This window comes from Pseudorca crassidens, chromosome 6, assembly GCF_039906515.1.
Source record: "Pseudorca crassidens isolate mPseCra1 chromosome 6, mPseCra1.hap1, whole genome shotgun sequence".
In the NCBI taxonomy this organism is placed as follows: Eukaryota; Metazoa; Chordata; class Mammalia; order Artiodactyla; family Delphinidae; genus Pseudorca; species Pseudorca crassidens.
The window spans coordinates 10,073,553-10,101,387 of NC_090301.1; the positions used below are offsets into that span (position 1 = coordinate 10,073,553).

Below are 27,835 nucleotides of genomic sequence, written 5' to 3' on the forward strand. Positions count from 1 at the left end.
TGGTGGTTTTTCGGCAGGAATGGGAGGGTCCCGTGGTCGTCAGGGGAGATAGAGACCAGCCTCTCAGAAGCATCTCTGTGGCTTTGGGGGAGGCTCCTAGGGCACTGAGGGTCTGGACCTGCCTGGGTGGGTGGCAGCAACTGTGTGGTATGGAAGGAGCCATCCGGAGGCCTGGAAAAGTGCCCTGGATAGGCACTGCCACTATGTGACTATCCTCTGGGCAGCTCTGTGAACCTTGTGCTCCCCAAGCCTTGGGAGATGCCGGTTTCTGTCCCTCGGAGAGTTCTGGGAGGGTCTGGTGAGCTGAGTGCTCTGATATCTGGAAATCACTCTACCTGTGCATGACCATGGGCAGATCCTTCCAGACGTGGGGTGTTGATTTTAGTAGTGCCCGAGTAGCTCAGGACCCAGGCGGTGCACCTGCAGTGTGGTATGCCCTCGGGACCCTCCCCCGCCAGTCCCTGCTGCTCCGTGGGCCCATCTCTCAGGAGCCTTGGGCTCCCCGCACAGATGGTGTGGCCCTCCCCCTCTAGCTGTTCCTTCTGTCCCTGAGCATTTCCCACCACTTCTCCTCCCACCCTCTTCATCAGCCTCCAGAATCAGCGTAGCCTCCCCATCCTGCCAAGCTCCCCCAGCCTCCAGCCCCAGAACGTTGCCCTTTTCCCACGGTGTTTCCATGGTCAGAGCAGTTAGGGGAGTAGGGTAAGAGCCCCAGCCTCCAAGTCATCTTGAAGCCACTCACTGGCTGTGTGACTTTAACGGTCACCTAGACTCCGCAAGCCTCATCTATGTTGTCCAAACGATGGGAACGTTCATACTCACCTTGGCCAGCTGTCAAGAGGGTGGGAGGAGCTGGGCTTCTTTAGGAAAGGTAGTTATTTCACGGTGGCCCACACCACCCTCCATGCCTGGGAGCCCAGGTTGGCCCTTGGCTTATCTTTGGGTTCACAGAGCTTCCTGAGGCACCTGCAGATCTCAGGGTGGATGGAGGACGGGCGATCTTGTGCTACCTTCCTCACCCAGGTGTAGGAGCCCCAGTCCTCTGCCCCGCATGTCATGCCTCACCTGGTCCGTCTTCCTCTCTTACCCCAGACATACCTGGACCCCCCTCAAAGAAGCTCTCCTCTCCCTTTCTTCACCCATCACCCCTGTTTTATTTTCTTGCCAAGATGTCTCACCACCTGACCTAGCGCCCTTTCAGGTGTTTCCTCTGTCACTGACTGTCTCCCCCAAGGAGAATGAAGCTCAGGAGAGGGGGAACATGCTCTTGTCTTCTGTTCTGTGCCACTGAATCCTCAGAATCCAGCACAGGGGCTGGAGCCTAATAGATGCTCAGTTAACTCCACTGGAAGGCATGAATGGAATTCCATGGCTCAGCACAGTGCCCGTCAAGACCCAGGCGATTCGGAGATCCCTGTTGACAGGAAGACTGAGACCCCAGAGGGCTATGGCCTCTGGCTTCAGGAAGCCCCCCCTCTCCAGGCTCTTCCCTCGCCCAGACCCCATCCCACCCGGGGCTCCCCGGGGGAGCAGGGCCGCCGGTTCTGGCCTCCGCACACTCCCCTCGCCGGGATTCAGGGTCCTCCGCGGCCGGTATGCGGGCTCCCGGCCGGGCGGGGGCCGGCCCCGGGCATGCTCAGAGCGCGCAGGTCCGGGCGGCGGCGGCGGGGGAGGAGGAGGGAGCGCTTGCCGCCACCGCCGCCGCCGTGCGCTCGTGGGCCCGGGCGGAGCTGCGCAGTCCTCTCGCAGCTGCGCCAGGACAGGCGGCTCGCGGCCGTGCCCACAAGTTGCCGGCAGCCGAGCGCCGCGCCGCCTCCCCTCGCTCGCAGCCCCCCAGCGCCCACCCCGCGGCGGTCGCCGGCCCCTGGACGTACATCCCGCGGGCGCCCACCCCAGATGTGAAGCGGCACCGCAGCCCCTCGCCCCCCAGCCCCTCGCCCCCCGGCGCCATCGACAGAGTCTCGCCAGCGTCTCCCCTGCCAGACCCCGCGGCTGGAAGATGTGGCAGCCGGCCACGGAGCGCCTGCAGGTAAGGGGCACCGGGTGACCAGGGGCCAGCCTGGAGGAGAAGGTGCTCGCACCGGAGGAGCAGAGGTGGTGCGTCTGACCACTGCCAAGGATTTGCCCAAAGCGATCGTGTGTGAACGCAAGGATTAGAACCTGATGCTGTCGGCTTAACACAGCGCCGGGCACCCGGTCGGGGTGAAGGGGGGGGGTGATGAAATTGACGAACGCATTGCTTCGGGCGGCGCAACTTTTGCCTTGGGGATTAGTTGCCTATAGGTATATATAACGCTGGACTTTCTGACCAGCAATTTTAGATTGTATTCCACTGACACAATTTACTGGTCTGGGGTTAGGAATTTTGCATCCAGATTTTTTTTTTTTCCTTTTCGTCTCCAGGAAAGACAGAACAAATGATTTGAGAAAGCATACGTTTGCCAATATAATTTGGAAATATCAAGCTTGGTTTGGCTTGGTCATGGTATGCTGCTTATTCTATTTTATTTTCTCCTATTTGTTGGCGCTCTCCCTTCGTCTCCCCTGAACCCAAGCTCCCCTACATATTTGAAAATCAAAAGTTAAATTCAGCCAGGAATAGTTATGCCCTGGGTCATCCCATCAAAAGTTTTTCATTGCTGTCTACTGAAATGCCAAACTGCTTTTACTTTGGATTCTGAAGCCAGGGAGATGAGATGGGAAGGCGGTCAAAGTGAGAAAGAGGGGCGTTTCCAGAGGGGAGCTCATTCAGTGACACTCGGGACCCCGAAATCACCCTGACTGCAAGGTTTGACTGCCTTCGCTGGAAAATATTCTCAGGAGGAAGGGCAGCTACTCTGCCAGATAAAATCCACTGAATCCTGCAGTTAAACTTTTGGCAGGCTTAGAGCCACACTGTTTCATAGTAAACTTTGAAGAAGTGTTTCAGTGGTAAAATACAGCACCGTTGGAAGCTGAATGCATCTGAAGACTTGGGACAGTGGAGGCCAGGAGCCTTCACTGGCTTTGGAGGTTTCTCAATGAAAATTCAAAGGGCCAAACACGGACTGTCTGTCTCTCAGATGCTAGGAGAGTCTAACCTTTGCCTGTGAGTTCTCATACTGAGGATTAACCTGCAGAGGGCATTGCTTTTAGCAGAAGCAGATGCCTCACAACCCCATTCCAAGCCTCCCCGGGCCTGCAGTCTGGGGGAGTGGGTTCACAGTAAGAGCTTGAGACACCAGGCCAGTCCCCTAGGGTCTCAAACAGAATGAACAAGAAAAGAGATCTTTAGCCTTGAAGACAGGGAGGTGGATGACCAGCCTCCTAACTCTCTCCTTCTCTTATTAAGAGAGTCAATATTGGGCTCTGAATGATTGGCCAAAGGTGATGTAAATGTATTTCAGCCCTGGCATCAGTTACCAGATGTACGTGTGCATTTTTCCTTCAGTTCAGGGTGGTGAATTTATTCTAAAGGAAGGAGTGACTTAGCGGGGGCGGAGGGCTTCCCATCCAAGTGAGGAGAGAAGCTCTTGGAGGTCCTTAGAGAGATGAGGTCAGAATTCCTGGGGGTGGCTTTTGTGGCCTGGGGATCCGTGCCTCTGCAGAGTTTGTAGATTTTTGTCTCTTGAAGTTATTTCTACCGGCCTGTTTCGTGTAGGGACTCCTGTGTGCTCCACAGCACGTGACCCTTGGCAGGAGCTAGCTCTGGCTTGCGTTCCGCATGGCGATCGTTCCTCGCTAGAAATGTCCTGGCTCTTCTGTGAAATGTACACATGTGCGTTTGGCATGAGCCTGGTGTATTACAGTGTGCATTTGCAATGCATTTGTTTCATTTTGAAGTGTCAGATTGAAAGAGCAGGGGTTTTTGGCTTTTGAAAGCTCAAGTAAACATGCCTAGTCACTGACTAAAATCAAGTCACCATTGGAAGATACTTATCGACACAGGGCTTAACTTCATGCTGCCCTAATTTAAATTAGCAGCCAGACCTGGTTCTCTTAAAAGTATACCTCAAGGCTTGCAATTATAAAAGTGAGCCACGTGGAGAAAAATCTTCGTATTCATGGCTTCTTCCCCAATAGCAGCTTAGCTCTTCTTTACAGCACGATTTGTATGTTTTTATTTTTTGCTTCTGGGGAAGGGAGCTGTTGAGGGTGACGTGGTGAGTGAGCTGCTTGTAATGATACTTTGTTTACATTCCTTGTGGTTATTTTTGTCACTTGGGCTCTGTTTGCCATCTGCGATTTTTTCTTCCCTTTTTTGCCCTCCAGGCACCACTGTATAGGAACGTTGGTTTCCGATTCCTCAGTGAATGGGATGCTTCACATGCCCAGATGTTGTGGCCATGGAAATGGCAATGGAAAGCGTATTCGATGGGGAAATAATGATGAATCCCTGTCTGTAACAGAGTCAAAGCCCCAACCTCCTTACACAAATCTGTTTAACTTTCTCATACCACCTCCCTGGTTTTTTTCCTCATTCATTTTTAATGCAAACATTCTAACTTAGATGAGCTTGAGTGAAGAGAATGCTTCAAGGAAGTGTTCCCAGAGCTTCCTAACAGGACTAAGGAGTCAATTTCTTGTACAAATACCTAGAAACAAAAGAGGTGAGGGAAGAGAAGGACATCTTTCCTTAACTGACTTTATTAGATGACGCCATTCAAAAGGTCCATGGCCCAGGGAGGGAGTGTGGCTGAACTCTGTTTAGGCTAGACAGTCATCCTCTTACTAATGTGAGTCCGGTATCCAGCTCTCTTGCTCGGGAAATGGCGTCTTTGGTCAGGCTGGATTATTGTTATCAAACCCCACTTCTTCGCCAGATGAACGAACGCTGATATTTTCTGATCTGAGGCTTTGCTGTTTGACCCAAATCCAGTACAGGCAAAGTGACCTGTTGCCCCGAGCAGGGCTGAGCTGGGGAATTTCTCATTCAGTCACACAGACTGCGGCAAGTTCACCTGCCCCCCGAATGTTAAAACTTCTGTTACATCCCACTCGAGCCCTCGCTGGGAGCTTCTGCCATTAAAAATATAGTAGGATCAAAGGGGATGTGAAGATTGAAATGACCACCCCAGCTTTTAAAATGGAGTAAATATGAATTCTTCCCTTCTTCCCTTCTCCTTTGCACAGCAGACTTTTTTCCTTACAGGGACTCGGGAGAGTTATAAATTTTTTAAGAAGCAGATTTGAAACAGGCTTTTTTTCAGAAAAGTGAAAGAGGACTTTCCAGTAAAAAAGGCTAAGTATTGGTTTTTCAACATAGAGACGAGACTACTTCTGGCCTCGATATTTTACAGTTTACATGGGTTGCCTGACTGACTTCATTGTTGGGCCGGGCAGAGGCGTTACAAGTGACAGACTCATCGGCTCAGGAGTGTGGGCTCGGCCACGAGGAGCGTGCGTTTCCCCAGAGCGTCTGTCTTCAGGGTGCTACCACATACGTTTTTTGGCAGCCTGGAAAGGTGGAGAGCAGGAGAAAGACGACTGGAGACTGAGTTTGGAACAAAGGAGATCCATGCATCCTTGCCTGTCGTGTAGTTATTACAAGGACGGAATGGAGAGTGGTAGTAGAAAGGTATGGAAAAAAGTTCTGGCAGATTCTAACTGTGGAGTAGATCTATGTGTGACCATCTTCTCATGAGGCCTTCTATAAAGGTCCTAGTAATTTGCCTGTTTTTCCTGTAATTAAAATGTCTTCATGGCAGATCCAGAAAATACAGAACTTTTATCGATAAAGCTGGCTTTTGGCTTCTCAGCCTGGACCGTGTTTCCCCCTCACCATTTTTTTTTCTTTTTTCTTTTCATTCACGTTTTGGTCAATGGCTGTACCTTAGAACCTCCAAGAGGGTGAAATGAGGAAGGGTAGGAAGGAAACCAGATCCTGAAGAACCTTTCTTTTAGTTTCTTGTTAAACGTCTGGCTGATAAAAAGGTTTACGTTTGTGACTAAATACTATTGGGTTGGTCAAAAAGTTCATTGGGTTTTAAGTAAAAAGAAAAGACATTTTTCATTTTCACCAAGAACCTTCTCGAACAACGTGTTCATTAACCGAACGAACTTTTTGGCCAGCCCAATATTTGGAGATTGGAGGCGGTAACAGCACTTCGTCTTGCCCTTTCTCTGCCTTGTCACATCGGGCGGATCTTGCCTTGGCCTGGAGCGTCGATTGTTCATGATTTATTTCTCTGTCATTACCCACTTCCACTTTTCCCCTGAGAAGGGAGATGGAAGAACCTTCTAAAAGATCAGCTAGAGACCGTTAGACTGGGCCCATCAGGCAGAGAGAAAAGCTTGGCAAATCCGACACTTTTCCTGGCAGACCAAATTGACAGGAGGAAAACAGAGCGAGGCAGATCATGGCAACACCAGCTTTTATGGAGCACGCACTGTGTGTGTGGCACGACGCTAAGGGGTTTTATTTGAATCATCTAGCTCATTTACCTTCCATAACCGCTTTTATCCCCTTCTTATAGATAAAGAAACTGAAAGCCAGAGAGTTTGAATGATCTGGCCGGGGTTGGGCAGCCAGACATGATCTGAGCTGGAATTCGAAGCAGGAGGTTTGCTCTGGATCTCCATCACCGCTCTTCTGTCATTTAGACGGATGAGACAGCAGGATGATGTACACATGCGGGTGCTGTTGTTATTAATAAATAGAATGGCAACAGTGAGGGCCTCATGGGCTCTGAGAGGCTACTTTCATATCTCTTGTTGAAGCCGTGTGGTTGCCTGCGTGGACCAAGGGCTACCCTCTTTTTGGTGGCCCAAATCTCTGGGGGAAGTAAACTGCTGTGTCGTCCTCAAGCTGAAATTCCCAAGTGCCATTTAAGAGTCTCTTAAGCTGGAGCACATGGCATTTATCCAGACTAGAGACCTTGAAACTGCAATAAAGACCGATCACGTCTGCAGTCGCTCCCCATTTAGGCCAAAAATGGGAGGAAGGGAGGGAGGAGGTCGGAGAGTTCAAGAGCAATTGCTTAGAAATGAGTAATAGCTGCTCTTACAGACACACAGGTTTCTCACTAAATCGATCCTACGTTTTGCTGTTCTTTTCAGCCCTCATAGTTGAGTAAGCATGAAGCATTGGGCCTTATCCTTCCTAAAGAAAACTTGGACTTGTCATTAATTTGAGGTCTCGCAGAAGTAAAATGCTACCTTATATCATTGGGTCATTCCTGGACTTTTGACAAACTAGAGACCTTAAAAGCTGGCAACAACCCCGATCACTTCTGCAGTCGTTCCCCATTTAGACCAAAACTGGGGGGGAAGGGAGGGAGGACGTCAGAGAGTTCAAGAGCAAAATCTCTACTAAGTGACTTGCAAAATGCTAGTCTTGGGAAAAAAACTCTCTGACCCTTGGTTACCCGTTGCCTAATGTTGACTGTCCTGGGTTATCCTGGAGCATTAGGCAACGTTTTGCATTTTGTTTGATGTTCCAGATTATCTCTCTCTTCCCGCCTTCCCTCGCACTGACTCCATTCCACCGTATGAATTTGTCCCATAAATTGGATCCTGGAGCAGCTGACGCTGGACAGCCCCACGGCTATTGGCCATCAGGCTCCCTTGCACAGGGCTATTTTGACTCCTCCAATTAGCTGCTGTTTAGGGACTCGTTAGTGGTCAGCAAATAAAACCAGTCCAGAAGCACTCAATGGCTGCAGTGTGCTTTGCTCAGCCACCTTTGGGCACAAATCTAAATGGAAGCTTTATCTAAGGAGAGCAAGAAGAAATATTTGAGATATTTGTCCAAAGACCTCCTTAGAGTCTCGTGGAATTCGTTACTATCATTTTATGTTAACTTAAAAAAAAGAAAAGGTTGTGATCCCAATTTAGCTGCTCTCCAGTGATAAAGCATCAGAATATTCACCAGGTCCAAACCCCAGGGCGAGAACTGGAATAGGATGGTGTCAAGGGTAAAGCGCAGACTTGCTTTGTGCCTTTGGCATATTCCAATGCTACCAAAGTCACAGTAGGCTCTCTCACTTAGTACTGATGCCACTTGGTATTTGCCGAGATATCCCTTCCCAGTAAGACAGCCCAGGCCATCTCCTCCCCTCATGTGTTGTGACTGAGGTCTTAATTTGATAAAAGAGGTTTCAGTAGTAAAAAAAAGTACCACCTCCTTCTGTTCTTTGAAGCCTGTGTATTAGTTGGGTCTTTTATTACTTGCACCCTTGGCTTTCCTAACTGACATGGCTACAAAGGGACCAAGAGTCAGATTCAGAGCCTGGTCTCTATGTCTTACTCATTGTTATGGGTTGAGTTGTTCCCCCACCCCACCGCCGCCACCACCACCCCGACACAGATATGTCGAAATCCTAACTCTGGGACCTGTGAGTGTAGCCTTATTTGGAAATCCGGTCTGTGCAGATGTAATTGAGTGAAGGCGATGTCATACTGGATTAGGGTGAGCCCTAAACTCAATGACTAATGTCCTTATAAGGAGAGATTTGAAGACACAGAGGAGACACGGGGAAGAGGGCCATGCGAAGATGGAGACAGTGTGGAGTTATGCTACCACAAGCCAAGGAAAGCCAAGCACGGCTGGCAACCACCCGAGGCTAAGAGAGTCAAGGAACGATTCCTCCCTAGAGCTTTTGGAGGGGAATGGCTCTACCAACATCGTGGTTTTGGATTTCCAGCCTCCAGGATTGTCAGAGAGTACATTTCTGTGGTTTTAAACCACCCAGTCTGTGGTGATGTGTTATGGCAGCCCTAGGAAGCTAACACGCTAGTACATTCATGAAACCTGCTGCCTTTGTCTGTGTTCTGTCACTGTACTTCCGAAGGCTAAGGTGTGCCTGACTTTCATATACTGGGACTAAATTAGTGTTTCTGTATAGCATGCTTTTTGTGCGGAGTGTGAATTTGTTTATGGTGGATTTGAAAAATAATGAAAACGGACATTAAAGAACAATTAAATGCTGCTGCTTTCTCTCTCATCCACTTCTGGTCAACGTCCTGGGAAAATGAAGCCAACACCGAGAGGAATGTGTGCCCTGTTGCCAAGGGAGGGCCTCTGGAAGTAAATGTGCTTCAAGAGATAGTTCATGCTGGTACTTAAAATTATGGGCTGGGGTGTGGAAGACAGTCAATTCAAGGAGGATCTCAGTGACCCTCTTCCAGACAGGCAGGACCGAGGGAGGCCCAGGGCTTTATTCTCAAACGATCGGGGTTGTCAGTCTCTGCAGGGTCCCGGGTAGCCAGCCTCTGGGATTTGCCTCTTCCCAGCAAGGACAACTGTAGATTGATGTTAGAATCCATTTCCAGTCAACCTCCAGGACAGCTTCAGAGTATGTCTGGTTGATTATTCGTATCTGGTTGGATATTTTGTTTTGATTTTCACTTGGTGACTGCATAAAGTATTTTAATGAGGTATCCATGCCTATGCTGGAACTCACTTTTAAGATAAAATAAACGTCATTAGGAGTCATAGTACTTGCTCTCCTGGGCCAGCTCCTCTTTTTCATACAGTAGCCACGATGGCACAGACGTTTCCAGTCCTGACGAGGGTAAGGAGCCTGGATCTCTGCACAGCTGCTCGTTGGACTTGCATTTCTCAGAGTGAAGAGTCACTCAAGTTTTTTTTTTTTAAATTTATTTTATTACCATATAGTTGATTTACAATGTTGTGTTAATTTCTGCTGTACAGCAAAGTGATTCAGTTATACATATATATATATATACACACACACATACATTCTTTTTCATCATGGTTTGTTGCAGGATACTGAGAGTCACTCAAGTTTTGAAAGGCTGCTTTACTTTCCACTCTCTTCCTCAGTAGGGAAGGATGCTGCACATGTGAAAGGGAGGGGGAGGTGCCAGGAGAAAGGGGCTCCTTAATCGTTATCCTTTCTTAATAGTAGATCCACCCTAATCCGTTCACGACAAACCCTTCCCCACGGTTTCTGTGTAATTGTGGGTCTGGGGATAAACACGCAGATACTGTAGCCCCTTCTGCCCACCGCATGCTTTGATGTCTTTACATCGGGAACCAGCTTTCCCTCAGGTGTGTACGGCATCCTGGTGTACAAGCCACCTATAATGCGGGACAATAGACACTGCTGTTTACTTTCTGTGTCTTCTGAGGCTGCTCCCTAGGCACGGACCTGGGGGCTGCGGGACCGTGGTGCTGATGAGTGGCTCTTGCTACTTTTTTTTGCTTTAGGTTTAACTGCTTGGGAGCTTAGTGCATTAGTTTCCCAGGGCCGCTCTAATGAAGTACCACAAGCTGGGTGGCTTAAGCAACAGAAATGTACTGTTTCATAGTTCAGGAGGGTGGATGTCTCCAGTCAGGTTGCATGAAGGGTCGATAGCTTCCGAGGGCCGTGAGGGAGCATCTTTGCCATGCCTCCCTCCCAGGTCCCAGTAGTTTGCTGCAAGTCTTCGGCATTCCTTGGCTCCTGGCAGCTTCACTCCAGCTGAAGCTTTGCGTGGTGTTCTCCCCATGTGTTTTTCTCTGTGTCCAAATTTCCTTTCTTATAAGGACACTGGGCATATCGGATTAGGGGCCCACCCTAATCCAGTATGATCTCATTCTAACGTAACTAATTATATCTGCAATGATCCTATTTCCAAATAAGGTCACATTCTGAGGTACTAGGGGTTAGGACTTTTACATATGAAATTTTGGGGGACACAATTCAACCTATAATATACTTAGTGTGGAATTTTTTTTGGTGGGGGGTTATCCCTCATGTACCAAAATATTTCTCCCTACTAGAACCAACCACCAAAAAAACCCACTTTTTTTCCAAGTGGTGGTACAGATGTGTAATGGAATAGGGTGCACATCCTCTGCATGGCAAAGTCATGGCTACTATTTTAGACTTGATTTGACTCAAAAATTACAAAATAATGTCTGCTTAGGGTACCAAGAAGTTGATAATCTTGTTCATTCCCTCATTCTCAGTTCTGCCCATGAAGGAAACTCATGTGATCTGTCTGGTAGTTTTTTGCCCACAATTTTCCCTAGGTTTTTACAAACACATACAAATGTATAGATACATATTTAGGTTTTTCTCGTTTGTTTAAATAATGTAATCATTATGTATATAAAACTCTGTAGCTTTTTTCACTTTACAGAATGTTTCTTGGATATCTCTTCTGGTCAGTTCATGTAGCCCCAACTCATTCCTTTTACTCCCTACATAAAATTTGGTGGTGGAGCTGGACTGTAATTTATTCAGTCCTTCCTGTGTCAGGGAATATTTGGGTTGTACCCATTTTTTGTTGTTGTTGTTTTCCTCCCGTAAATAACACTGTTATAAGGATCTGCACACTATCATTGTGCTTGTATTTCTTTAGATGGAACTGATAAAATTGGAGTTGCTGAATCAAAGAGGATGCATGTTTTAAATTTTAGCAGCTGTCAGCGAGGGCCTTTTTTGAGAGTTCTCCTTTTTGATCAGAAGTGAATGTGATTTTGACAAAAGTGTAAAGAAATAGTTTGCCGGAGAAAGGATAGTCTTTTCAACGAAACGATGCGGAAACAATCCATATGCAAAACAGCAAAATCAATACCATCAACAACAAACCCAAAACTTCAGTCTGTACCTCATACATATTCTATACAAAAATTCACCTAAAATGAATCATAGACCCAGGTGTACCATAAAACCATAAAACTTCTAGACAGAAACAGCAGAAAATCTTTGTATGCATCTGTGTAAACATTACTACAGTCAAGGTAATGAACAGATCCACTACACCCAAAAGTTCCTTTGGGTTGGGCAAAGATTTCCTAGAACAATAACAAAAACACATTGAATAAAAGAAAACTTGGGTAAATTGGACTTCATCAAAATTCTGCCCTTTAAAGAGCAGGAAATTTCTGCTCTTTAAAGGTATTTGTAAGAGAATGAAAAGAAGACACAGACTGGGAGAAAATACTTGCAAATCATATATTTATAATAAAGGGCTTGTATCCAGTATATATAAAGAACTCTGAAAACTCAATACTGTAACAAGATAAACAACCCAATTAAAGAAAATGAGCAGATGATTTGAACAAAAAAGTTATATGGTTAGGAAATCAACACATGAAAAGACATCATCAGTCATTAGGAAAATGCAAATTAAAAGCACAATGAGATAACACTGCCCAACTATAGAACAGCTAAAATTCAAAAGGCTTCAACGTACCAATTGTTGGCAAGGACGTCGAGGAACCGGACCCCTCATGCACTGCTGGTGGGGATGTAAAATGGCTGAAGTCAGGATTACAGCTGCCTGAGCCTGGGGTGGGCGGAACTTTTGGGGGTGATGGGATGTGTTCGGCGTCTTGATTATGGTGATGGTTTCATGGGCTTGTACATACGTCAACACTCACAACCTTGTGCAGTGTACTACGCGTCATTTATGCCTGAAGCTGTTGAAGTGCACGTGAAATTTTCACTGTGTGCCAGGCACAGTGCCAGGTGTTGGGGAGCTAAACAATACTACTAGTTTCTGCTCTCACTTCTGCGAATTCTCTGTAGTTTTTGTTTTCTTTTAACTGGATATTAAAATTCTAGCCCAGAATGTAAATAATGAACTCTATATTTTTCTTAGAGTTCCATTCTCTCCTTTTCAAACGTTTCTTTGTTTACTTCCTGAAATGACATTTGCCATCCATCTCAGTTTGACCAAGGATCTGAGAGAAGCTAGTAGTTGAGCAAGAGGAGAAATCCAGACCAAAGGATGGAACGTTCCAGCTGATGCCTCGGCGGATCTTCCTCGTTCAGGATGGCCCCTTTAACCTCCATCCTCCCGGGGACGCATTTCTCACTTCTTTCTAACATGTTGGTTTTCCAGCTGCCCCAGTCCTCTGGGCCCTTTTTAGCCCTGTATCTTAGCATCTGATCCCTCCCCTAGTGGCCAGTAGACTCAGGAGGTTTTGCTGTCGAAAGGGTGAATTTCTGGTATTGCGATCCCTGCAGCTGGTCGGGCCACCTGCCTGCCATTCTTCCTCCTGTGATAGAAAACACACAGAGAATACATTCTGCACAACCATTTGTGGGTCTTGAGTCTAGTTTGCGGATGTAATATGCCTAGCAAATATAGGGTCTGGATTTCTTATGGAACAATTCTTTTTCTCAAGAAGATAGCAACTAAAACATTTTAGATAAGATGCAACAACTTTACCAATGGCCATTGAACTTTAGTAAAAAGCTATTGAGAAGCATATGAAAATAACTTTAGTTTAGAAAACATTCTTCCCCTCAGGGAGGAAAATTTGAGGAATTTGATTTCATCTCTTTTAAAGGGCAAGGAATAGAAGCCATTGTTTAATAAATATATAATGAGATCATGTGGCCTCTTGTCCAATCTGAGGTCCTGTTGAGGTGATGGGGCGCTATTAATGACTAATGAGAACAGCAGGCATGACCTGTGAGTCTGTCTCCTGGCAAACCAGAATGTGTGGTCCCTCCTGAGTGTGGCACATAAAATGCTAGACTTCTGTTCCTCTGTTTACTTTGGGGGTGAAGGAAAGAAATGAAATGGGTTGAGGTGAGGGATGGCAGATGGGTGAGAAAGTCAAGCAGAGGGGAGACTGGGGAGCTGAGGGGGTAAAGGATGGGCAGACACCAAACGAGGAAGAAAGGGAAGGGCGGGGGAGTGAGCACCATGCCTGGCATGTCTGCGTGCGCCACAAAGGTTAGCTGTCTGTCACACCTTCAATGCAGCTGTCGGCTTTGATACATTATTCCTTTGAGCAAAGGCATCAGATGCTCACACCTGCTCAGTGATGCCGAATGTTTTGGTGGATTACCTGGCTTTCTTGGAAAAACAGTTCTTTTCAGATGAAGAGCCTGGAAACTTTGAGGGGAAAAAAAGGTAGATCCAAAGCCACAGGGGTGAGCAGTAAGGGAGACATGGGAGGTGATGGGAGAATAAGCTTGTCCCTCAGTATCTGAGTGGGCGTTTGTTCCAGCACCCCTGTGGGTACCAAAATCCGTGGATGCTCAAGTCCCTTATATAAAATGATGCAGTACAGCTGGCCCTGCGTGTCTGTGGATGCTGAACCCGCAGATACGGATGGTGACTGTATTTCTTTAGGGTACAGATCAGGCTGCCTGTGGCCCCTACAAGCTACTGAATAGTGGAAAGACCGTGGGATTTTTAATCACCCACGGATCCAAATCTTGGCTGCTTCAATTATTGGGGGTTACCTCAGGGCCTCTGATTTATATTTTTTCAACTTTAAGATGGGGATGATAACATTTAGGTCCTGACTGTCAGTTGAAATGTGGGATACATGGTATCTGGCACGTTATTGGGAGTTGGTAAATACTAATTTCTTCCCCTGCTTCAGATCCAAGAGTGAACTAGGAATAGCAGTGTAGCGTTTTGGAACCAAGCAGATAAGTTTTGTGTTTCCCAAAGTCTGTTCCATGAGGCACAAGCTCAGCGAGCTGCTCTTATGAGTCTTGCCACAAGGAGTTCAGTCTCTGGGTAGGTTTGGGAAGCACCAGGTGAAGCACAGGACTTCCTGTAGCCTTTCAGATGCCAATGCCCTGTGAATTTCCACAGGAGGGGAGAAGATAATCCCTGTATAAAGGTGCACCCACTATCCAGGGCACTTCGATATACAACCTGAACTTAAAGTTGACAAACTGTGGGCCTGAGGTTTGGCTCTAGCTTACACAAATGTTTCCTTTGGCCCCTTCAGTGTATATGAAAACATCACAAATTAGTCTCCAGGATTGAAAAATTAGAGGAATTTATAAAGAAAGCTGGTCTTTCTGATTCTCTCAAAAACGCGGACAGTCCAACCACCGTGGGCCCAGGTTCTCCCATAGCGGATCGCTGACCAGATGCTGCTCCACTGGAGTCGGGTGTGGCCTCCAGCTCCACCCAGGCCTTACGGAGCACGTCTCACTTATCACATCGCCTGCTGGGTCCTGCAGGTACTGGGGTTGGGGACCCCGATCCAGCTTAGCAACTTCATTTGGCTGGTGAGAGAATTGAATGCCAAGTTCATGTTCTGTTGGAATCAGGACCAGATCCTTGGTCTCATGACTCTTTTTAAAAAAATTATTATTAAATAATTTATTTTTGGCTGCGTTGGGTCTTCGTTGCTGCGTGCAGGCTTTCTTCAGTTGCGTTGAGCAGGGGCTACTCTTCGTTGCGGTGTGCGGGCTTCTCATTGCGGTGGCTTCTCTTGTTGCAGAGCACGGGGCGCTAGGTGCGTGGGCTTCAGTAGTTGCAGCACGTGGGCTCAGTAGTTGTGGCGCACGGGCTTAGTTACTCCACGGTATGTGGGATCTTCCTGGACCAGGGCTCGAACCCGTGTTCCCTGCATTGGCAGGCGGATTCTTAACCACTGCGCCACCAGGGAAGTCCCAGTCTCCTGACTCTTAAAGGCCAATGTGATAAACAATTGTGTGACTAAGTTTATTTGTTTAGCACCATCCATAGTTCTCCCGGCACCACTCTGGGAGCCCACCCTCAGCTCCAGAAGTGGGGTTCCTCCTCCCATTTTCTGCCCTTTAGCACATTGTTGGTGGGGGGGGGTGCCTCCGGGCAGAAGTGGGAGGCTCCTCCCACTTCTCACTAAACACCAGTCAGCCGGTTCCTACATCTCCCACACCAGGTGACTAAAATTCCTCCCTGTTATGGTATTGGCTCTTTGGGAGCATTTTTACTGCCAAACATTGGAACAGATTGCTTCCAAAAAAGGGGGTAAATTTAGAGGGTGGAGAGTAGTTTTAAATTGAATGGATCTCCACCTTTTGGCCACAGTTATCAACCTATGAAGGACCATTCAAATGCTATTTTAGGAAACCCAAACTGAAAGACATCTGTAAGGGTGGCAACACCTTTATAATTAAGAATCCCCGTTTCACCAAAAACACACCCAAAAGCACCTTGCAAGTGTGTTCTGGTCATCCGGGGGCAGATCTGCTGCTGCTTTCATTTACCTTCCCAGGTTGCCACTGTTCTACCTGACTCTGCCCATTTCCTGCAGCATTAGGGGATTCTGATTATTTTTGATATTAAAAGTACTTGGAATTAACTCAGACAGTGGCTTGAGCTATAAAACAATGAATTAGACCCCCAACCTTCAACCGTCTACTCGGTTCATTGAAAGCACAAGTGCTGAGCACTTCCTGGTTCCTTAGTTTTCGATCATTCCTCTGGGTTAGGCTCTCTAACTATAGGTTTGAGACAGTTCCCTATTGATCTTCCAATAAAGGTTTATGAACTTTATTGATAACTATCCTAAAAATTATTGCACACTCTAATCAGACCCAGAGTTAGAACTGTCTATCATCTATCTATGTATCTGTCTATCTATCTTTCTAATTTAATCTATTCTAATTGAATCTAGCAAAAAAGGAAAGGGATGATTCTGGCTGCAGAATACAAAAGTCCTGGTCAATCTACAAGCTCAGAAAATATAATTACACCTTAAATACTTACAGAGTTATGAAAAGGTTGACTTTTGGTTAGGAAGGAAAAAATTCAAATGCTTTTGAAGTACTTTTCAATAAAAGATAGTTATGCCTTTGAGACGTTAAAGTAAGACTGAAGTAAAACTCTTCAAATACTAGTCATATCATGAAGGGAAAGATTTAGTTGTACTTGAAAACCTAGACTAAGGACAGGTGCTACCACTAAGCCTAAAACTCCTAGCTCTGAGCTTCCTGGCAGCCTAAGTAAGAAGAGAAACATAATGAGTTATTTGGCCCTCATTACCTAATAGAAGAATAGGATGTACATCAGCTCATCTGCAGCCCCAGACACTTTCCTAAATTGAAGACCCTGGAAATTACATGTGGGACATCATAACACCGACTATTGGGCAATAACATTATTTGTAGTTTTTGCCAAAGTTGTCCTTAGAAGTTGAAAAAATAAACAATTCAGTAGGAATGCTAAGACTGTTTATGTAGAAGTGGACATCTGTGTTTTTTTCCGCCCATCTTCATTTCCCATGTTCTGCTAACAGCACCCCGATTTTGCTTTTGGGAACTGTTCTTCCCCTGGTCCAGTGGGGGGACCTCATTCAGAGGGGCCTGGCAATCAGTGTGCCCTCCTTTAGCTGTGGGGTCGATGTGTACCCCAAATGTCTAGATTAGCCAGACAATTTCTCCCAAAAGTGGGAATCCTGAGCAGGGTGGCAGAAAGGCTGAAAGTCGCCAAAACCTGGTAATTCTACTCACCGTGATCTGTAGAAACTCTGTAGTCCTCCTGCATGGACCCTGGGAGCAACTTGATACCTGTCCTTGCTGAGCTTGGTCCTTCTACCCTCCTTTTAATCCAGTGTCACTCCAATTATTTATTCATTTATTTTTCTGCCTCCACGAGCCAGAGTTGGTGCCAACTGCTTGTAACTACAAAACTCTGACTGATGTACAGGTAGATTTTCTTTTTTTTGAACCGTTTAACATTCAGTCTTCAAATTCTGTTTCACAGAAGGTGATATGTAGAACAGAACGTATGTGTGGAGGAAAGTGAGGGAGCCATGCTTGAAGGATCTCCAGGATACCAACCAGAAACCCAGGGATGCACACATGCCCCTTCTTGTGGGTACACCTTCTTTGTAAAACTCGTACGTGCTTACTAAAGAATGGATGCAAATACTCCCCCCACCCCGGCATTCCTTATGCATATACCCTTACTTTAGTAAGTGCCACTGAACAGAAATAATCCTAATTATCCTATAGTCCTGGCCCACAGCTTCCAAGTTCTGGCCTGTCACTGGAGAAAGATTTCTGTCTTCGTTGTTTATAAGGGTATAGCCCTGCTATTGGCATCTGCTACAAATCTTAAGGTTTTTATAACTTGGATGTCACTTTCACCTTCCTGCCAAATCTCTGCACTGAAAAAGCAGAGCGTCATGTTAAGTAATGATGCTTTTACTGCATCCAAAACAAATAAAGTATTTTGGTGCACATAGTCAAGTGACTCCCTCTTGTCTCTTGTCTCAGGAGCCTGGGGTAGAAATGGTGTCGGGGACACAAACAGCTGTTTTGGCCAAAATAGCTGAAAAGACAGGGTCTCAGGCTGTCTGAGCCTCAGTTCTTGAGAAGCATTTGTAATTATTGGTTAAAAATATGAATGGCTCTGTAAGTTCACTCTAGGACAATGTGGATTCTTGAGCCCAGAAAGTTAAATACCTACAAGTTTGGCAGTCTTGACCTTCACGGTAGAGAATCCAGTTCCCTAGTTTTCAAGACCTGCTTTGCCACTTTGATTTAATACAAGGCGGAAATCTTCAAAACAAAGTTCTCTGGATGCAGGAAAAGTTCATCTGGCATCAGTTAGCTTGGGCATCTCCCGCCCCCTTCCCCACCCCACCCCCCTTGTCTTTTCTCTAGGAGCTCGATGCTTTGTAGAAAATGAATGGCTTTGCAAAAGTGCAAATTTGGGAGAGTGTTGTACAACCAAAGAAAATTCAAATCAGCATTCCCCCTGTGGGAATCCTCTTGCGGAAATTGAAATTATATTTAAATATTCATTAAACCGCCAATATCTGTTTTAGGATGTTGACAGACTGTCTGAATGGTACAGCTCAATGGTTTTCTGGAAGTAGAGCAGTCTAGAGAATGAAGAATACAGAGTCTAAAAAGCCTGCTAATTGATGTGTCCTGCTCTCTGCTGTGTTAATGGTAAATAGCACAGGCTCAAGGCTGATTTCTTTACTCCTTGGCCCAGAGAACTGGCCTTTTTCTTCATAATGTAGTTGAATGCCCTTGTTGAACAGAGGCTGACCCGGGAGATATGTGTGTGCTCTGAACAGGAGGGCCTGTGTGCTGGCAGGGTACCTACGAGCAGGGCAAGCGTTCAGTGAAAACTTGGAGGGAGTCTTTTGGAAATAAAACTTAATTTGCAGGGACCTCAACTTTACACATGAGGTAGTCTTGCTCTGCGATTTGGGGCCACATCTGTGTTTTCTCTCTCTTTTTTTGAGCCTCTTCCTTTCTTCTCTCCTCCTCCTTTCCTCACAATTAATGGGAGTGGAGTTCTTTCCATTTCTGAATTTCTTCGAACTCTCTGGCTAACTGCTGAGTCTTTAGACACTTTTTATAGCTTTCCCAAGGGGTGATCATCACCTCTCTTTTCTCCCATCTTCCTGTTTCAGTGACTGTAGGCTCCTGATGAGCTGAAAGTCACAGCTAAATCGGACAAAAACAAATTTGGCTGTGGCTCAAAGCCATTGCTTATTTGGAGGGATTTTCTTTCTTTTTTTCTTAACTTTCTTTCTTTTTTGGCTTATGGTTAAGAGGGTATTATCTTTGCATTAGACAGTCATCACAACTCATTTCTTGGATTGTGGAGAAAGAGAACCAATGGATCCATTTTGATCTGAGGACTGGAAGAAACTGATATATTGTTGATTTCTTGTAAAATGCACTGAAAAGTCTGTCTTGGAACTGAGCAGATGCCTGCTTTTGTCGTGTTAAAGGACCAAGGCTATTTATCTTTTGAATTTCGATTATTGGCCCCTCTAGATAGGAAATTGAAGCTTGATTTGAAGCTGTTAATGCATCATGGTAAATAAAAATGTGTGCTAGGGAAAATTATTCTTCATCTCTCGCATTTCTGTGGGCATGTCAGACTCAGGAGAATTTTTATGTAGCATAACAATTTCTTAAGTGTTAGCATGTTTTTTTAACTTCACATTATAAATAGGAGCAGACGTCTGCTTCAGAAATTGAAAACTAGATTAAGGTTGGCCAAAGCAGAAGACAAAGCCATGGCTCTGTTACAGCTTACATCCTTGGGATTCTGGGTAGTGGACTGACAGTGGAATAGGCTCAACTAAAATGCTCTTCTTATGGCTGAATACTTCCTGATCTGTGGACCTTGGAACTCACGAGGGTCATGGAATTATTTCAAGATATCTATGAACCTGATGTGCATTATACATTTTCTATAGACTCCAAAAATATACCTTGCCAAAAAGCAACTACTTTTCAAATCCTATGTGCTTTATTTAAAGAAATATTTATTTGAAATCATTATTGATTCAGAGTGGCTCTTGGACTTTATGCACCTTTTCCATTAGTGGGTACCAAACTCCTCTGTGTGAATCAGCAGCATTTTGGATTTACAAAAGATTGTGGCACTTGAAAGAGTCAGGCACTGTAGATGTCATGAGTGCCACCTACGCGGGAAGAATACCCCGACTGCCTGAGACTTGTCACAGCGCCTCTCTTCATGTCCGTTTCTCACAGGCTTTACTTTCAGCAGGTGTTTATTGACCTTTTATTCTTGGGTGAGGGAGCTGCATTAATTTCTAAGGTGGGTCTAAAAAGTGGTCCTGTGCTCAAGAAGGTTGCAATCAGTTAAATACTAAGTTGTCATCATGGGGGAGACTTCCATCCTAAGATGCTGTGAAAGGCAAAAGATGAGGGCCTTTGTGACCTGTCCCTTTTTATTCGAAACACGAATGCTTTCCCTCAAGTCCTACCCAGGAGGATTCTGATATCTCAGGGGTGGGGACTCTGGCACATGCTCGCCCGTTGCTGGGAGAGCAGATATTTTCACTGGGCACTTTGCCCTGAACTGAGTTGGGGTTCTGTTACTGTGGCCAGGGGGAATTAGGGCAGGCGATGCACCATTCCTACCACAGGTGCTAAATTTAAAGTAATAGCAGATGTGGACGATATGGTATCCCCAGATTCTGTTCCTTTTTAAATTTTCCTTAGGGCCTTCGTGCTTTTCCTCCCCGTGGTTTGGATTAATCATACTGAAATCGACATAGTCCTCTGATTTCAACGGTCAGTCGATGCTCGTCTGCTCGTCTAATATGGTATCAGATGGTTTTCTAGCCCATCTTTCAAGAAAAGTCCAATGGCATGTGTTGAGAATTACAAGAGTACTAAGAAAGGACGACTTTCTTTGTGATTAAAATAAAAATCGCATCTGAGGGTTTCGAAATTTAAGTTTTATGTTTGTTTGGACAGATGCTATTTGGCTAATTTCTTATTGGGAGAATGTCATTTGGTCAGTATTGCATATCCTTTTTTCCTCCTCTTTCTACACATTGGATGTGAAAAAATTGTATGGAATGAGGCAAAATGAACTAAAGTGTTAGTGATTAGGCAGAACCTTTTCTTCCTTCCCTTGTGTGGTTGGTTCTTGTAAAGAAGCATCCTTATCAGATGCTAAGGAACTGCTTTGATTCTTTGGTTCAAGTCATGTACCATCTTCATCTGTCTCCACATCTTTTAATGTGCTGTGGACTATTTTCCACACTTTTGTGTGTTTTGATGTCTGATGCCTTTGCTAATGTTGTTTCCTTAGTTTGAAATATCCTTCTGCATCACCTTCATGCTCTGCCTCGGAGATGACCCTCCTCCCGTACAGATGAGACTGTCTCTCTTCTGCTTTTCCTGATCTCCGGTTGCAATGAATCATCCCTTTCTTTTAGATGTCCACAGTTTGTTCTTATGTCTCACTTACAGCCCTTACCTCATTCTAGTTTTTCTTTTTATTAGAATTATTGGTGTATTTCCATCTCCTAAAAGCCTCTGAGCCTTAGAGGTTAGGGACCAGGTCTTTGTTCCTCATCGTACGTCTGATTGCACCTGGCATAATGCTTGGGATATAAATCTGAGAACACGATACAAGCCCAATAAGTATATTTATTGAACAGTATTTCAGTGAGTTAATGGTATTTTACAATTTGTTTGCCATCTCTCTTAATTTCTGTGGAAGGAGAATAGAGAGGTAGAATGGTATGCATGCCGTTGTAAGTTGGGGAGGATGGTAAGAGTACAGCTTGACTTTTGTATTGAAAGAAGGAGGGAGGTAGGGAGCAAGGTGGGGGGGGGGAGGAGAGAGAGAGAGAGAGAGAGAGCGCGCAAGCGAGAGGCTTTCTTGTATTTCTCTTTACAGCCAGCTATTAATGGGGAAGCACACAACTGTGTGCCTATATTAAGCTCTTTGGAAAATGTCCTGATCTCCTTGACATTTAAGTCAACATATCATACATTGTATCTATTTTGTACATAAATTATTGCCTGCTTACTTGCTTATATTCGGGATATTATCTTTGTTATATTTAATCTCTGGAATGCAAGAGATGTCAACAGTCAGGGCTATTTATAATAAATGATAATTAGTTGAAAATATAAAGTGTAGAAACTGCCTTGTTTAGAATTACTTCTGTTTCTTGGTCATTGATTATAGTGGAGTTTTAGATGGGGGAATCTGCGTCTTGCTTTTCCTTATGGAAGATACAATGAACTCCAGTTGGGTATATCATCAAGAAATCTGGAGGCCTCCAGGATTGCTAAATACATTATTTGTTGTGATAGATAGGAAGGTCTCAAAAAAAAAAGAAAGAAAAAAGATATTTCCAAAGGATACAGAAGCGCAGAACCCAGCTTGGCTTCCATTGGCCAAATACAGTACATGTTGAGCCTCAAAATAAACAACTATTGTCGTGGATCACATCCCTAAATAAAATTAGAATCTGTGAGGGCATACTGATGCAAACAAACAAATAAATAAATAGGTGAGGAAGGAAAGTTATTCCTTAAAGTAGAATATCAACTAATAAATAAAGCAGGAATGATAGAGTTAGAAAATCACCATTTTGCAACCATCATAGTAATCATTGGTCCAGGCAACTGTCATTAGTGAATACTAAAACTAGTTGATGGATGTTTGATGTGGGACAGGATGTTTACATAATCTCAAAGTTTCTCCCTACAAATTATCAATTGGAAAAAAAGAGAAAATGTAACTTTCCAGCAGAGAAATCAGGAGGGCATCACCTTAAACAAATAATCAAAGTTTACATCACCCGGAATGGGGCAGACCATTATCATGTGCTTCTTGACATGGTGCTCTGGGAAGGACCACTTGCACACTATTTCTGTCCCAGGAGTGTATGTTCTCCAGAATAACTGCTTGTACTCTTCAAAACTCTCAGTGCTAAGACAGACAAAGAAAGGCCAAGGCACGGTTCCAGATGTGACAACCAAATGCAGTGTGATCTTGAATTGAATCTTAGACCAGGAAAAAAAATTTGCATAAAGAATTTCATTGAGATGGTTGGTGATATATAATTTTCCTATGGTTTTGCAAGAGAATGTTGCTGTTCTTGGGAAATACATACTGAAGTTTTTCGGGGTGAAAGGGGAGTGACTTCTGTGGTCTGTATCTTATTTTCAAATACACAGGAGGGAAGGATGGAGAGAGAGGAGGAAGGGGAAGGAGAGAGAGAGAGAAAAGAAGGGAGAGGGAAATAGGAGGGAAAGGAAGAGGGGGAGAGAGGAAGGGAAGAAGAGAGGGAGAAATTGCAAAGGGGAAAAAAGAAAGACAGGAGGAAGTAAATGAATGAGAATGGGAATATATTATAAAGCAAATGTAGTTCAGTGTTGATGGCTGGGAGAGCTGGTAAAAGGTATAACTATGCTTTTTTTCCCAGCTTTATTATTATTATTGTTATTATTTTATAAATTTATTTATTTATTTGTTTTTACTTTTGGCTGCGTTGGGTCTTCGTTGCTGCACCGGGCTTTCTCTTAGTTGCGGCGAGTGGTGGCTTCTCTTATTGGGAGCATGGGCTCGGGGTACACGGGCTCAGTAGTTATGGCACACGGGCTCAGTAGTTGTGGCATGCAGGCTCAGTAGTTGTGGCGCGCAGGCTTAGTTGCTCCACGGCATGTGGGATCTTCCCAGACCAAGGCTCCAGCCCGTGTCCCCTGCATTGGCAGGCAGATTCTTAACCAGGAAAGCCTGCAGCTTTATTATTGAGATATAACTGACACATAAACATTGTGTATGTTTAAGGTGGTAAAAACGTTGATTTGATACATTTATAAATTGCAAAATTGTACTAGCTATGCCTCCATCCCATTGTATAGTTGCCATTTCTTTTTTGTGGTGAGAGCATTTCAGATCTACTCTCTTAGCAACATTCAAATATGTGATACAGTCTTATTAGCTATAATCACAGTGTATAATTAGATCCCCAAACTTGTTAATCTTACAACTGGAAGTTTGTGACCTTTGACCAATCTCTCCCATTTCCTGCACTCCCCAGCACCTGGTAACCACCAGGTTACTCTCTGAAGGCATAGCTATTCTTGCTATGTTTAGAAAATTTGAAATTATTTTAATATAAAATGTTAAAGAAAAACACCTATGTGTCCACGAATGTGGTTTCTAGTGGTTTTGGGGAGCAGTGGTCGCTGAACGTCTGAAGAATGAGGGCAGGGGCTATTCTACTTTGCTTCTCACCACACACCCAGTACAGAGCCTGGTAGAAAGAAGTAGGCAGTTAAGAAATATTTGTTTGACGGTTGCATGAACCCCAGGGCCCGGAAGCCCCTCGAGCTGTGGAATATTGATTTTGGCACAATTGCAAATGCCAGTTGTAAAGACATATTTTTAGGTTCCTTTGCAGCTAGTTATGGCCATGTAAGAAGTTAGTTGTAGCCAGTGGGCTGGACTTACCTGGCGGTCCAGTGGTTAAGACTTCTCGAGTCCAGTGCAGGGGGTGCAGGTTGGCTCCCTGGTCAGGGAGCTAAGATCCCCCATGCATTGTGGCACAGCTCAACAACAACAACAAAGAACAACAACAAAAAACACCCAACGTTGTAGCCAGTGGGATGTAAGCAGAAGGGATCTTAAAGGGAGGACACCTGCTTCTCTGCCCCTTCTTCCTCTGTTCTGGTGGGAATATGGATGTAATGGTTGGGTGTTGAGAGGCCCTTTTAAACCATCTGTGGGGAGCTCTATGCTAAGAATGGTAGAACAGAAAGAGAAGTGGCTGGCATCCTTGATGCCAGGGAGCTGCCATGCTCACCCGGGGCTGCTTCCTCCAGACCTCATTTATGTGAGAGAGAAGTAAACGTCTGTCTTTAAACCGCTGCTCCTTTGCTTTTTCTTTCCTTTGCAGCTGGAGTGAATCCTAAATGATACACTGTACTTTCTAAAAATCATCACTATTGAATTTTTGGTCCTCTGAGGAGATTTGCATTCAGTTTGTCCCATATACACATTAACTATAGAAATGCTCTGGCCTTTTTTTTTCTTCTTCTTTCTGTTTTCCCTGAGTGGGATTTTTCTTATTGTGATAGGGATTCTCTTTCTGTCTTTGAGTGCGTGGGTTAGTATCTGTGGTTTGGGGTGCTTTTCATGCTGAGGGTGCCCTCCTTTTCCCTCTGTCATGACAAACCTCCGTTTTGCAAATTGCTAACTTGATCTGCAAAGATTGTGAGGACTGGCTTTCCTAGGAGGTTTCTTGTCCTGACAGACCAAGCTGGAGACTGGGTGTGCAGAGGTAAGCACTTGAAAGAAGGAGAAAAAAAGGAAATTTTAACTATTTCCAGTTGCCAAAAACATTTTACTTCAGTGGAAGGATTCGGAGCAGATTTTTTAAGTACTCCTTCTGCTTGGTGAGTTTTGTTTAGCAAATCTTTGTACTTTTTGGAATCCACTCATGTTTTTACTCGTTCACTGGACAGTTCTTCCTTTGGAGCTATTTATTGCCCCGAAGGTTTGTGGTGCCTTCGTTCCCACAGATAATAGATGGGTGTGTGTGCCCACAGGACAACATAAATAGAGAAACAGACTTTCAGCTTGTTTATTGTTAGACTGGTATGTAAGCAATGGGGCTCAACTCCTCAATTACATGTAGGTGTGTTTCTGTGCATTGAAATTCAGGAACTTGAAAATGAACACTGTAGGGATATTGAATGGTGTTCAGTTATTTCCTTTAAAACACTTATTTTTAAAATGTTGCATGGATGCAGATTGTATTTATTTGCATAATTCCCATAATAATGTTATTTCATGACCTGGCAGCTCTGTAGTTTGAAGCATACTTTCTTGGTGGGCGGGATTAATTCCCGTTGTCCTGGCTAATATAAATCTGAAAGATAATTGATAATCACCTGAATGTAAAGGATGATATTTGGCATTGCCATGAGTGAGGTCTTCCAGCTCTTTGATTTCAGCTAGCCTTGACAAGAATCAGTGATTGCTGTTGTATGTACATTTTTATTTTATTCCTACAGAAAAGAGAGAGCAACTAACTTATTTCTATCACATTTTGGTCTGCAAAACAAAACAAACAAAACACCAAAGGAAACAACAACTAAACAAATTAAAACTAAAACCAAAATGTAGAGGGGTGCATGATAGAAATGATTTAAATATTCTCCCGGCTTAAGTGAACCTGGTATGATGGGAACAGGGCAGGATAGGAATTTTCATGTAAATTTCAGACCCACTGAGTACTCTCTATATGACCTTGGGGAAGTACATAAACTTCTGAGTCTCAGTTTCCCTATTCAGTAAAATGAGTCTAATAATAGAGTTCTTCTGAGGGTGAAATGAGACCGTATATGTAAAAGTGTCTTGTAACCTGTAAAATATGTTCAATTACTTTTTAGCAGTCAGCTAATTAAAGCAGTGCTTTGTCCTCCCCAGACTTCCAATACTGACTTTCCTGGCATGGAGCCCTGTAGGTTGTGCTCTAGGTAACAGTAGTTATTAAGAATTTGTCAGAATTTTTATGTAATGTGCAAAAATATACTCTGATTAAAACGAGTAGCATTTCCATATCTTCAGGATTACTAGTGTTAGTGGAAACATTCTGAGAGGGAAGTTTGGCAAAGTAAAACAAATCTCCTCTTTTCCCTTGCACTTAAGTGTGTAGAGACAACTGTGGCATTTACCAGGAGGCTTGGGGTGTTACAAGAAGCATCGTTTTCGCCTTGGCCTTGGTTGGAATAGAGAGGCACTTGTCCAAGAGAGAAGCTTTACGAATTTGTGTGTTCAGACAACACCGAGAAAGAGTAGTGCAAGGGACTTGGTCATGCAAAAGAGTTTTGAACAACAGGTGGATTTTTAAGTGCGTCCAGGAGAAGATGCAAATGCCATAATGAGTTTGGACACCTCTTTTAAGTGTAAAGAAAAACATGCCTATTGGCACAGATGGGCTTGGTTACATGACAGACCTATATGTGGGATTTTGATCTTAGGCAATTGAAAAGCAAGTAACGCTCCATTTAAATTAACTGAAGCTTCTGGGTTTGGAGCTTTGAAATGACAGGATGGTTTCCCTATTTCTCTAAGCACCAAAGTGACTAATGCACCACCAGATGTCATACCTAATATTGCCAGAAGCAAAGCATGGATTGAGGAGGATTTTGTAGGAACCCTTCCGATGGGAATTCAGAAAGCAAAGTCTGGGAAATGAGACTCTTCTGAGGAAGTGAGAAAGGAAGAGTACATAGTTTTACATTTAAAAGAATGGAAATTGCTTTTGCTGATTAGATAATACGTCAAGATTACGAGGATAGAAAGAGATATTTTGTGTTTGTAATAAACACATTGTTTGGGGAATACAAACTACAAACCAAAAAGTGAAGATAACTGGTTTTCTTAGACGAGGTTACATTATTTTGATTGAGTTAAAATAATTTTGAAGGATTGAGTCTTTTTTTTTTTTTTAATAAGGTGGTCTGCAAAGTTAGGATTTCAGGAAAGAGGATCATGAATATTTGTTGATGAAACAGTCACGCTTGGTAGTTTTGAGGGGCTCCCTGCAGGCAGACTTCATCCCCAGTTCTAGTTTTTGCAGTTGTTTGGATGACGATAAGAATCAGGGCTACTTGGTTCTGTATTTGGAAAAAAAGGATGCCAGATTACTTACAAGTGCGACTGGAAAAAAGACTACCAGATTGAGGTTCCTTTGGACTTTGCCGAATGCTTGACGAGGAGTCCTGGGTTCCCTACTTTACATTAAAATCCCAAGTTGCATTGAAATAGTGGTTAAATAAAGGTGCGCTAAGTTTCTCTTGAGAACTAAAAAGTGACATGTTTTGTTTACGCAGTGCTGGTTTTTGCTTTATTTTTCTGTTTGTATTAGAAATGAGCAGTTTAGTCCCAG

General features: G+C 44.4%; 1 protein-coding gene across 2 annotated transcripts in view; it reads left to right on the forward strand.

The window, feature by feature from the left end:
- The first annotated feature begins 1,677 nt into the window (after positions 1-1,677).
- PID1 (phosphotyrosine interaction domain containing 1) overlaps positions 1,678-27,835 on the forward strand; it is a 258,676-nt gene continuing 232,518 nt past the window's right edge. The window contains exon 1 of one of the 2 annotated variants that reach the window (XM_067740317.1): positions 1,678-2,029. In XM_067740317.1, coding sequence (XP_067596418.1) covers positions 2,000-2,029 — 30 coding nt within the window. In that variant the 5' untranslated portion in view covers positions 1,678-1,999. The remainder of the gene's footprint in view (positions 2,030-27,835) is intronic. The other variant, XM_067740318.1, reaches the window with a different exon arrangement.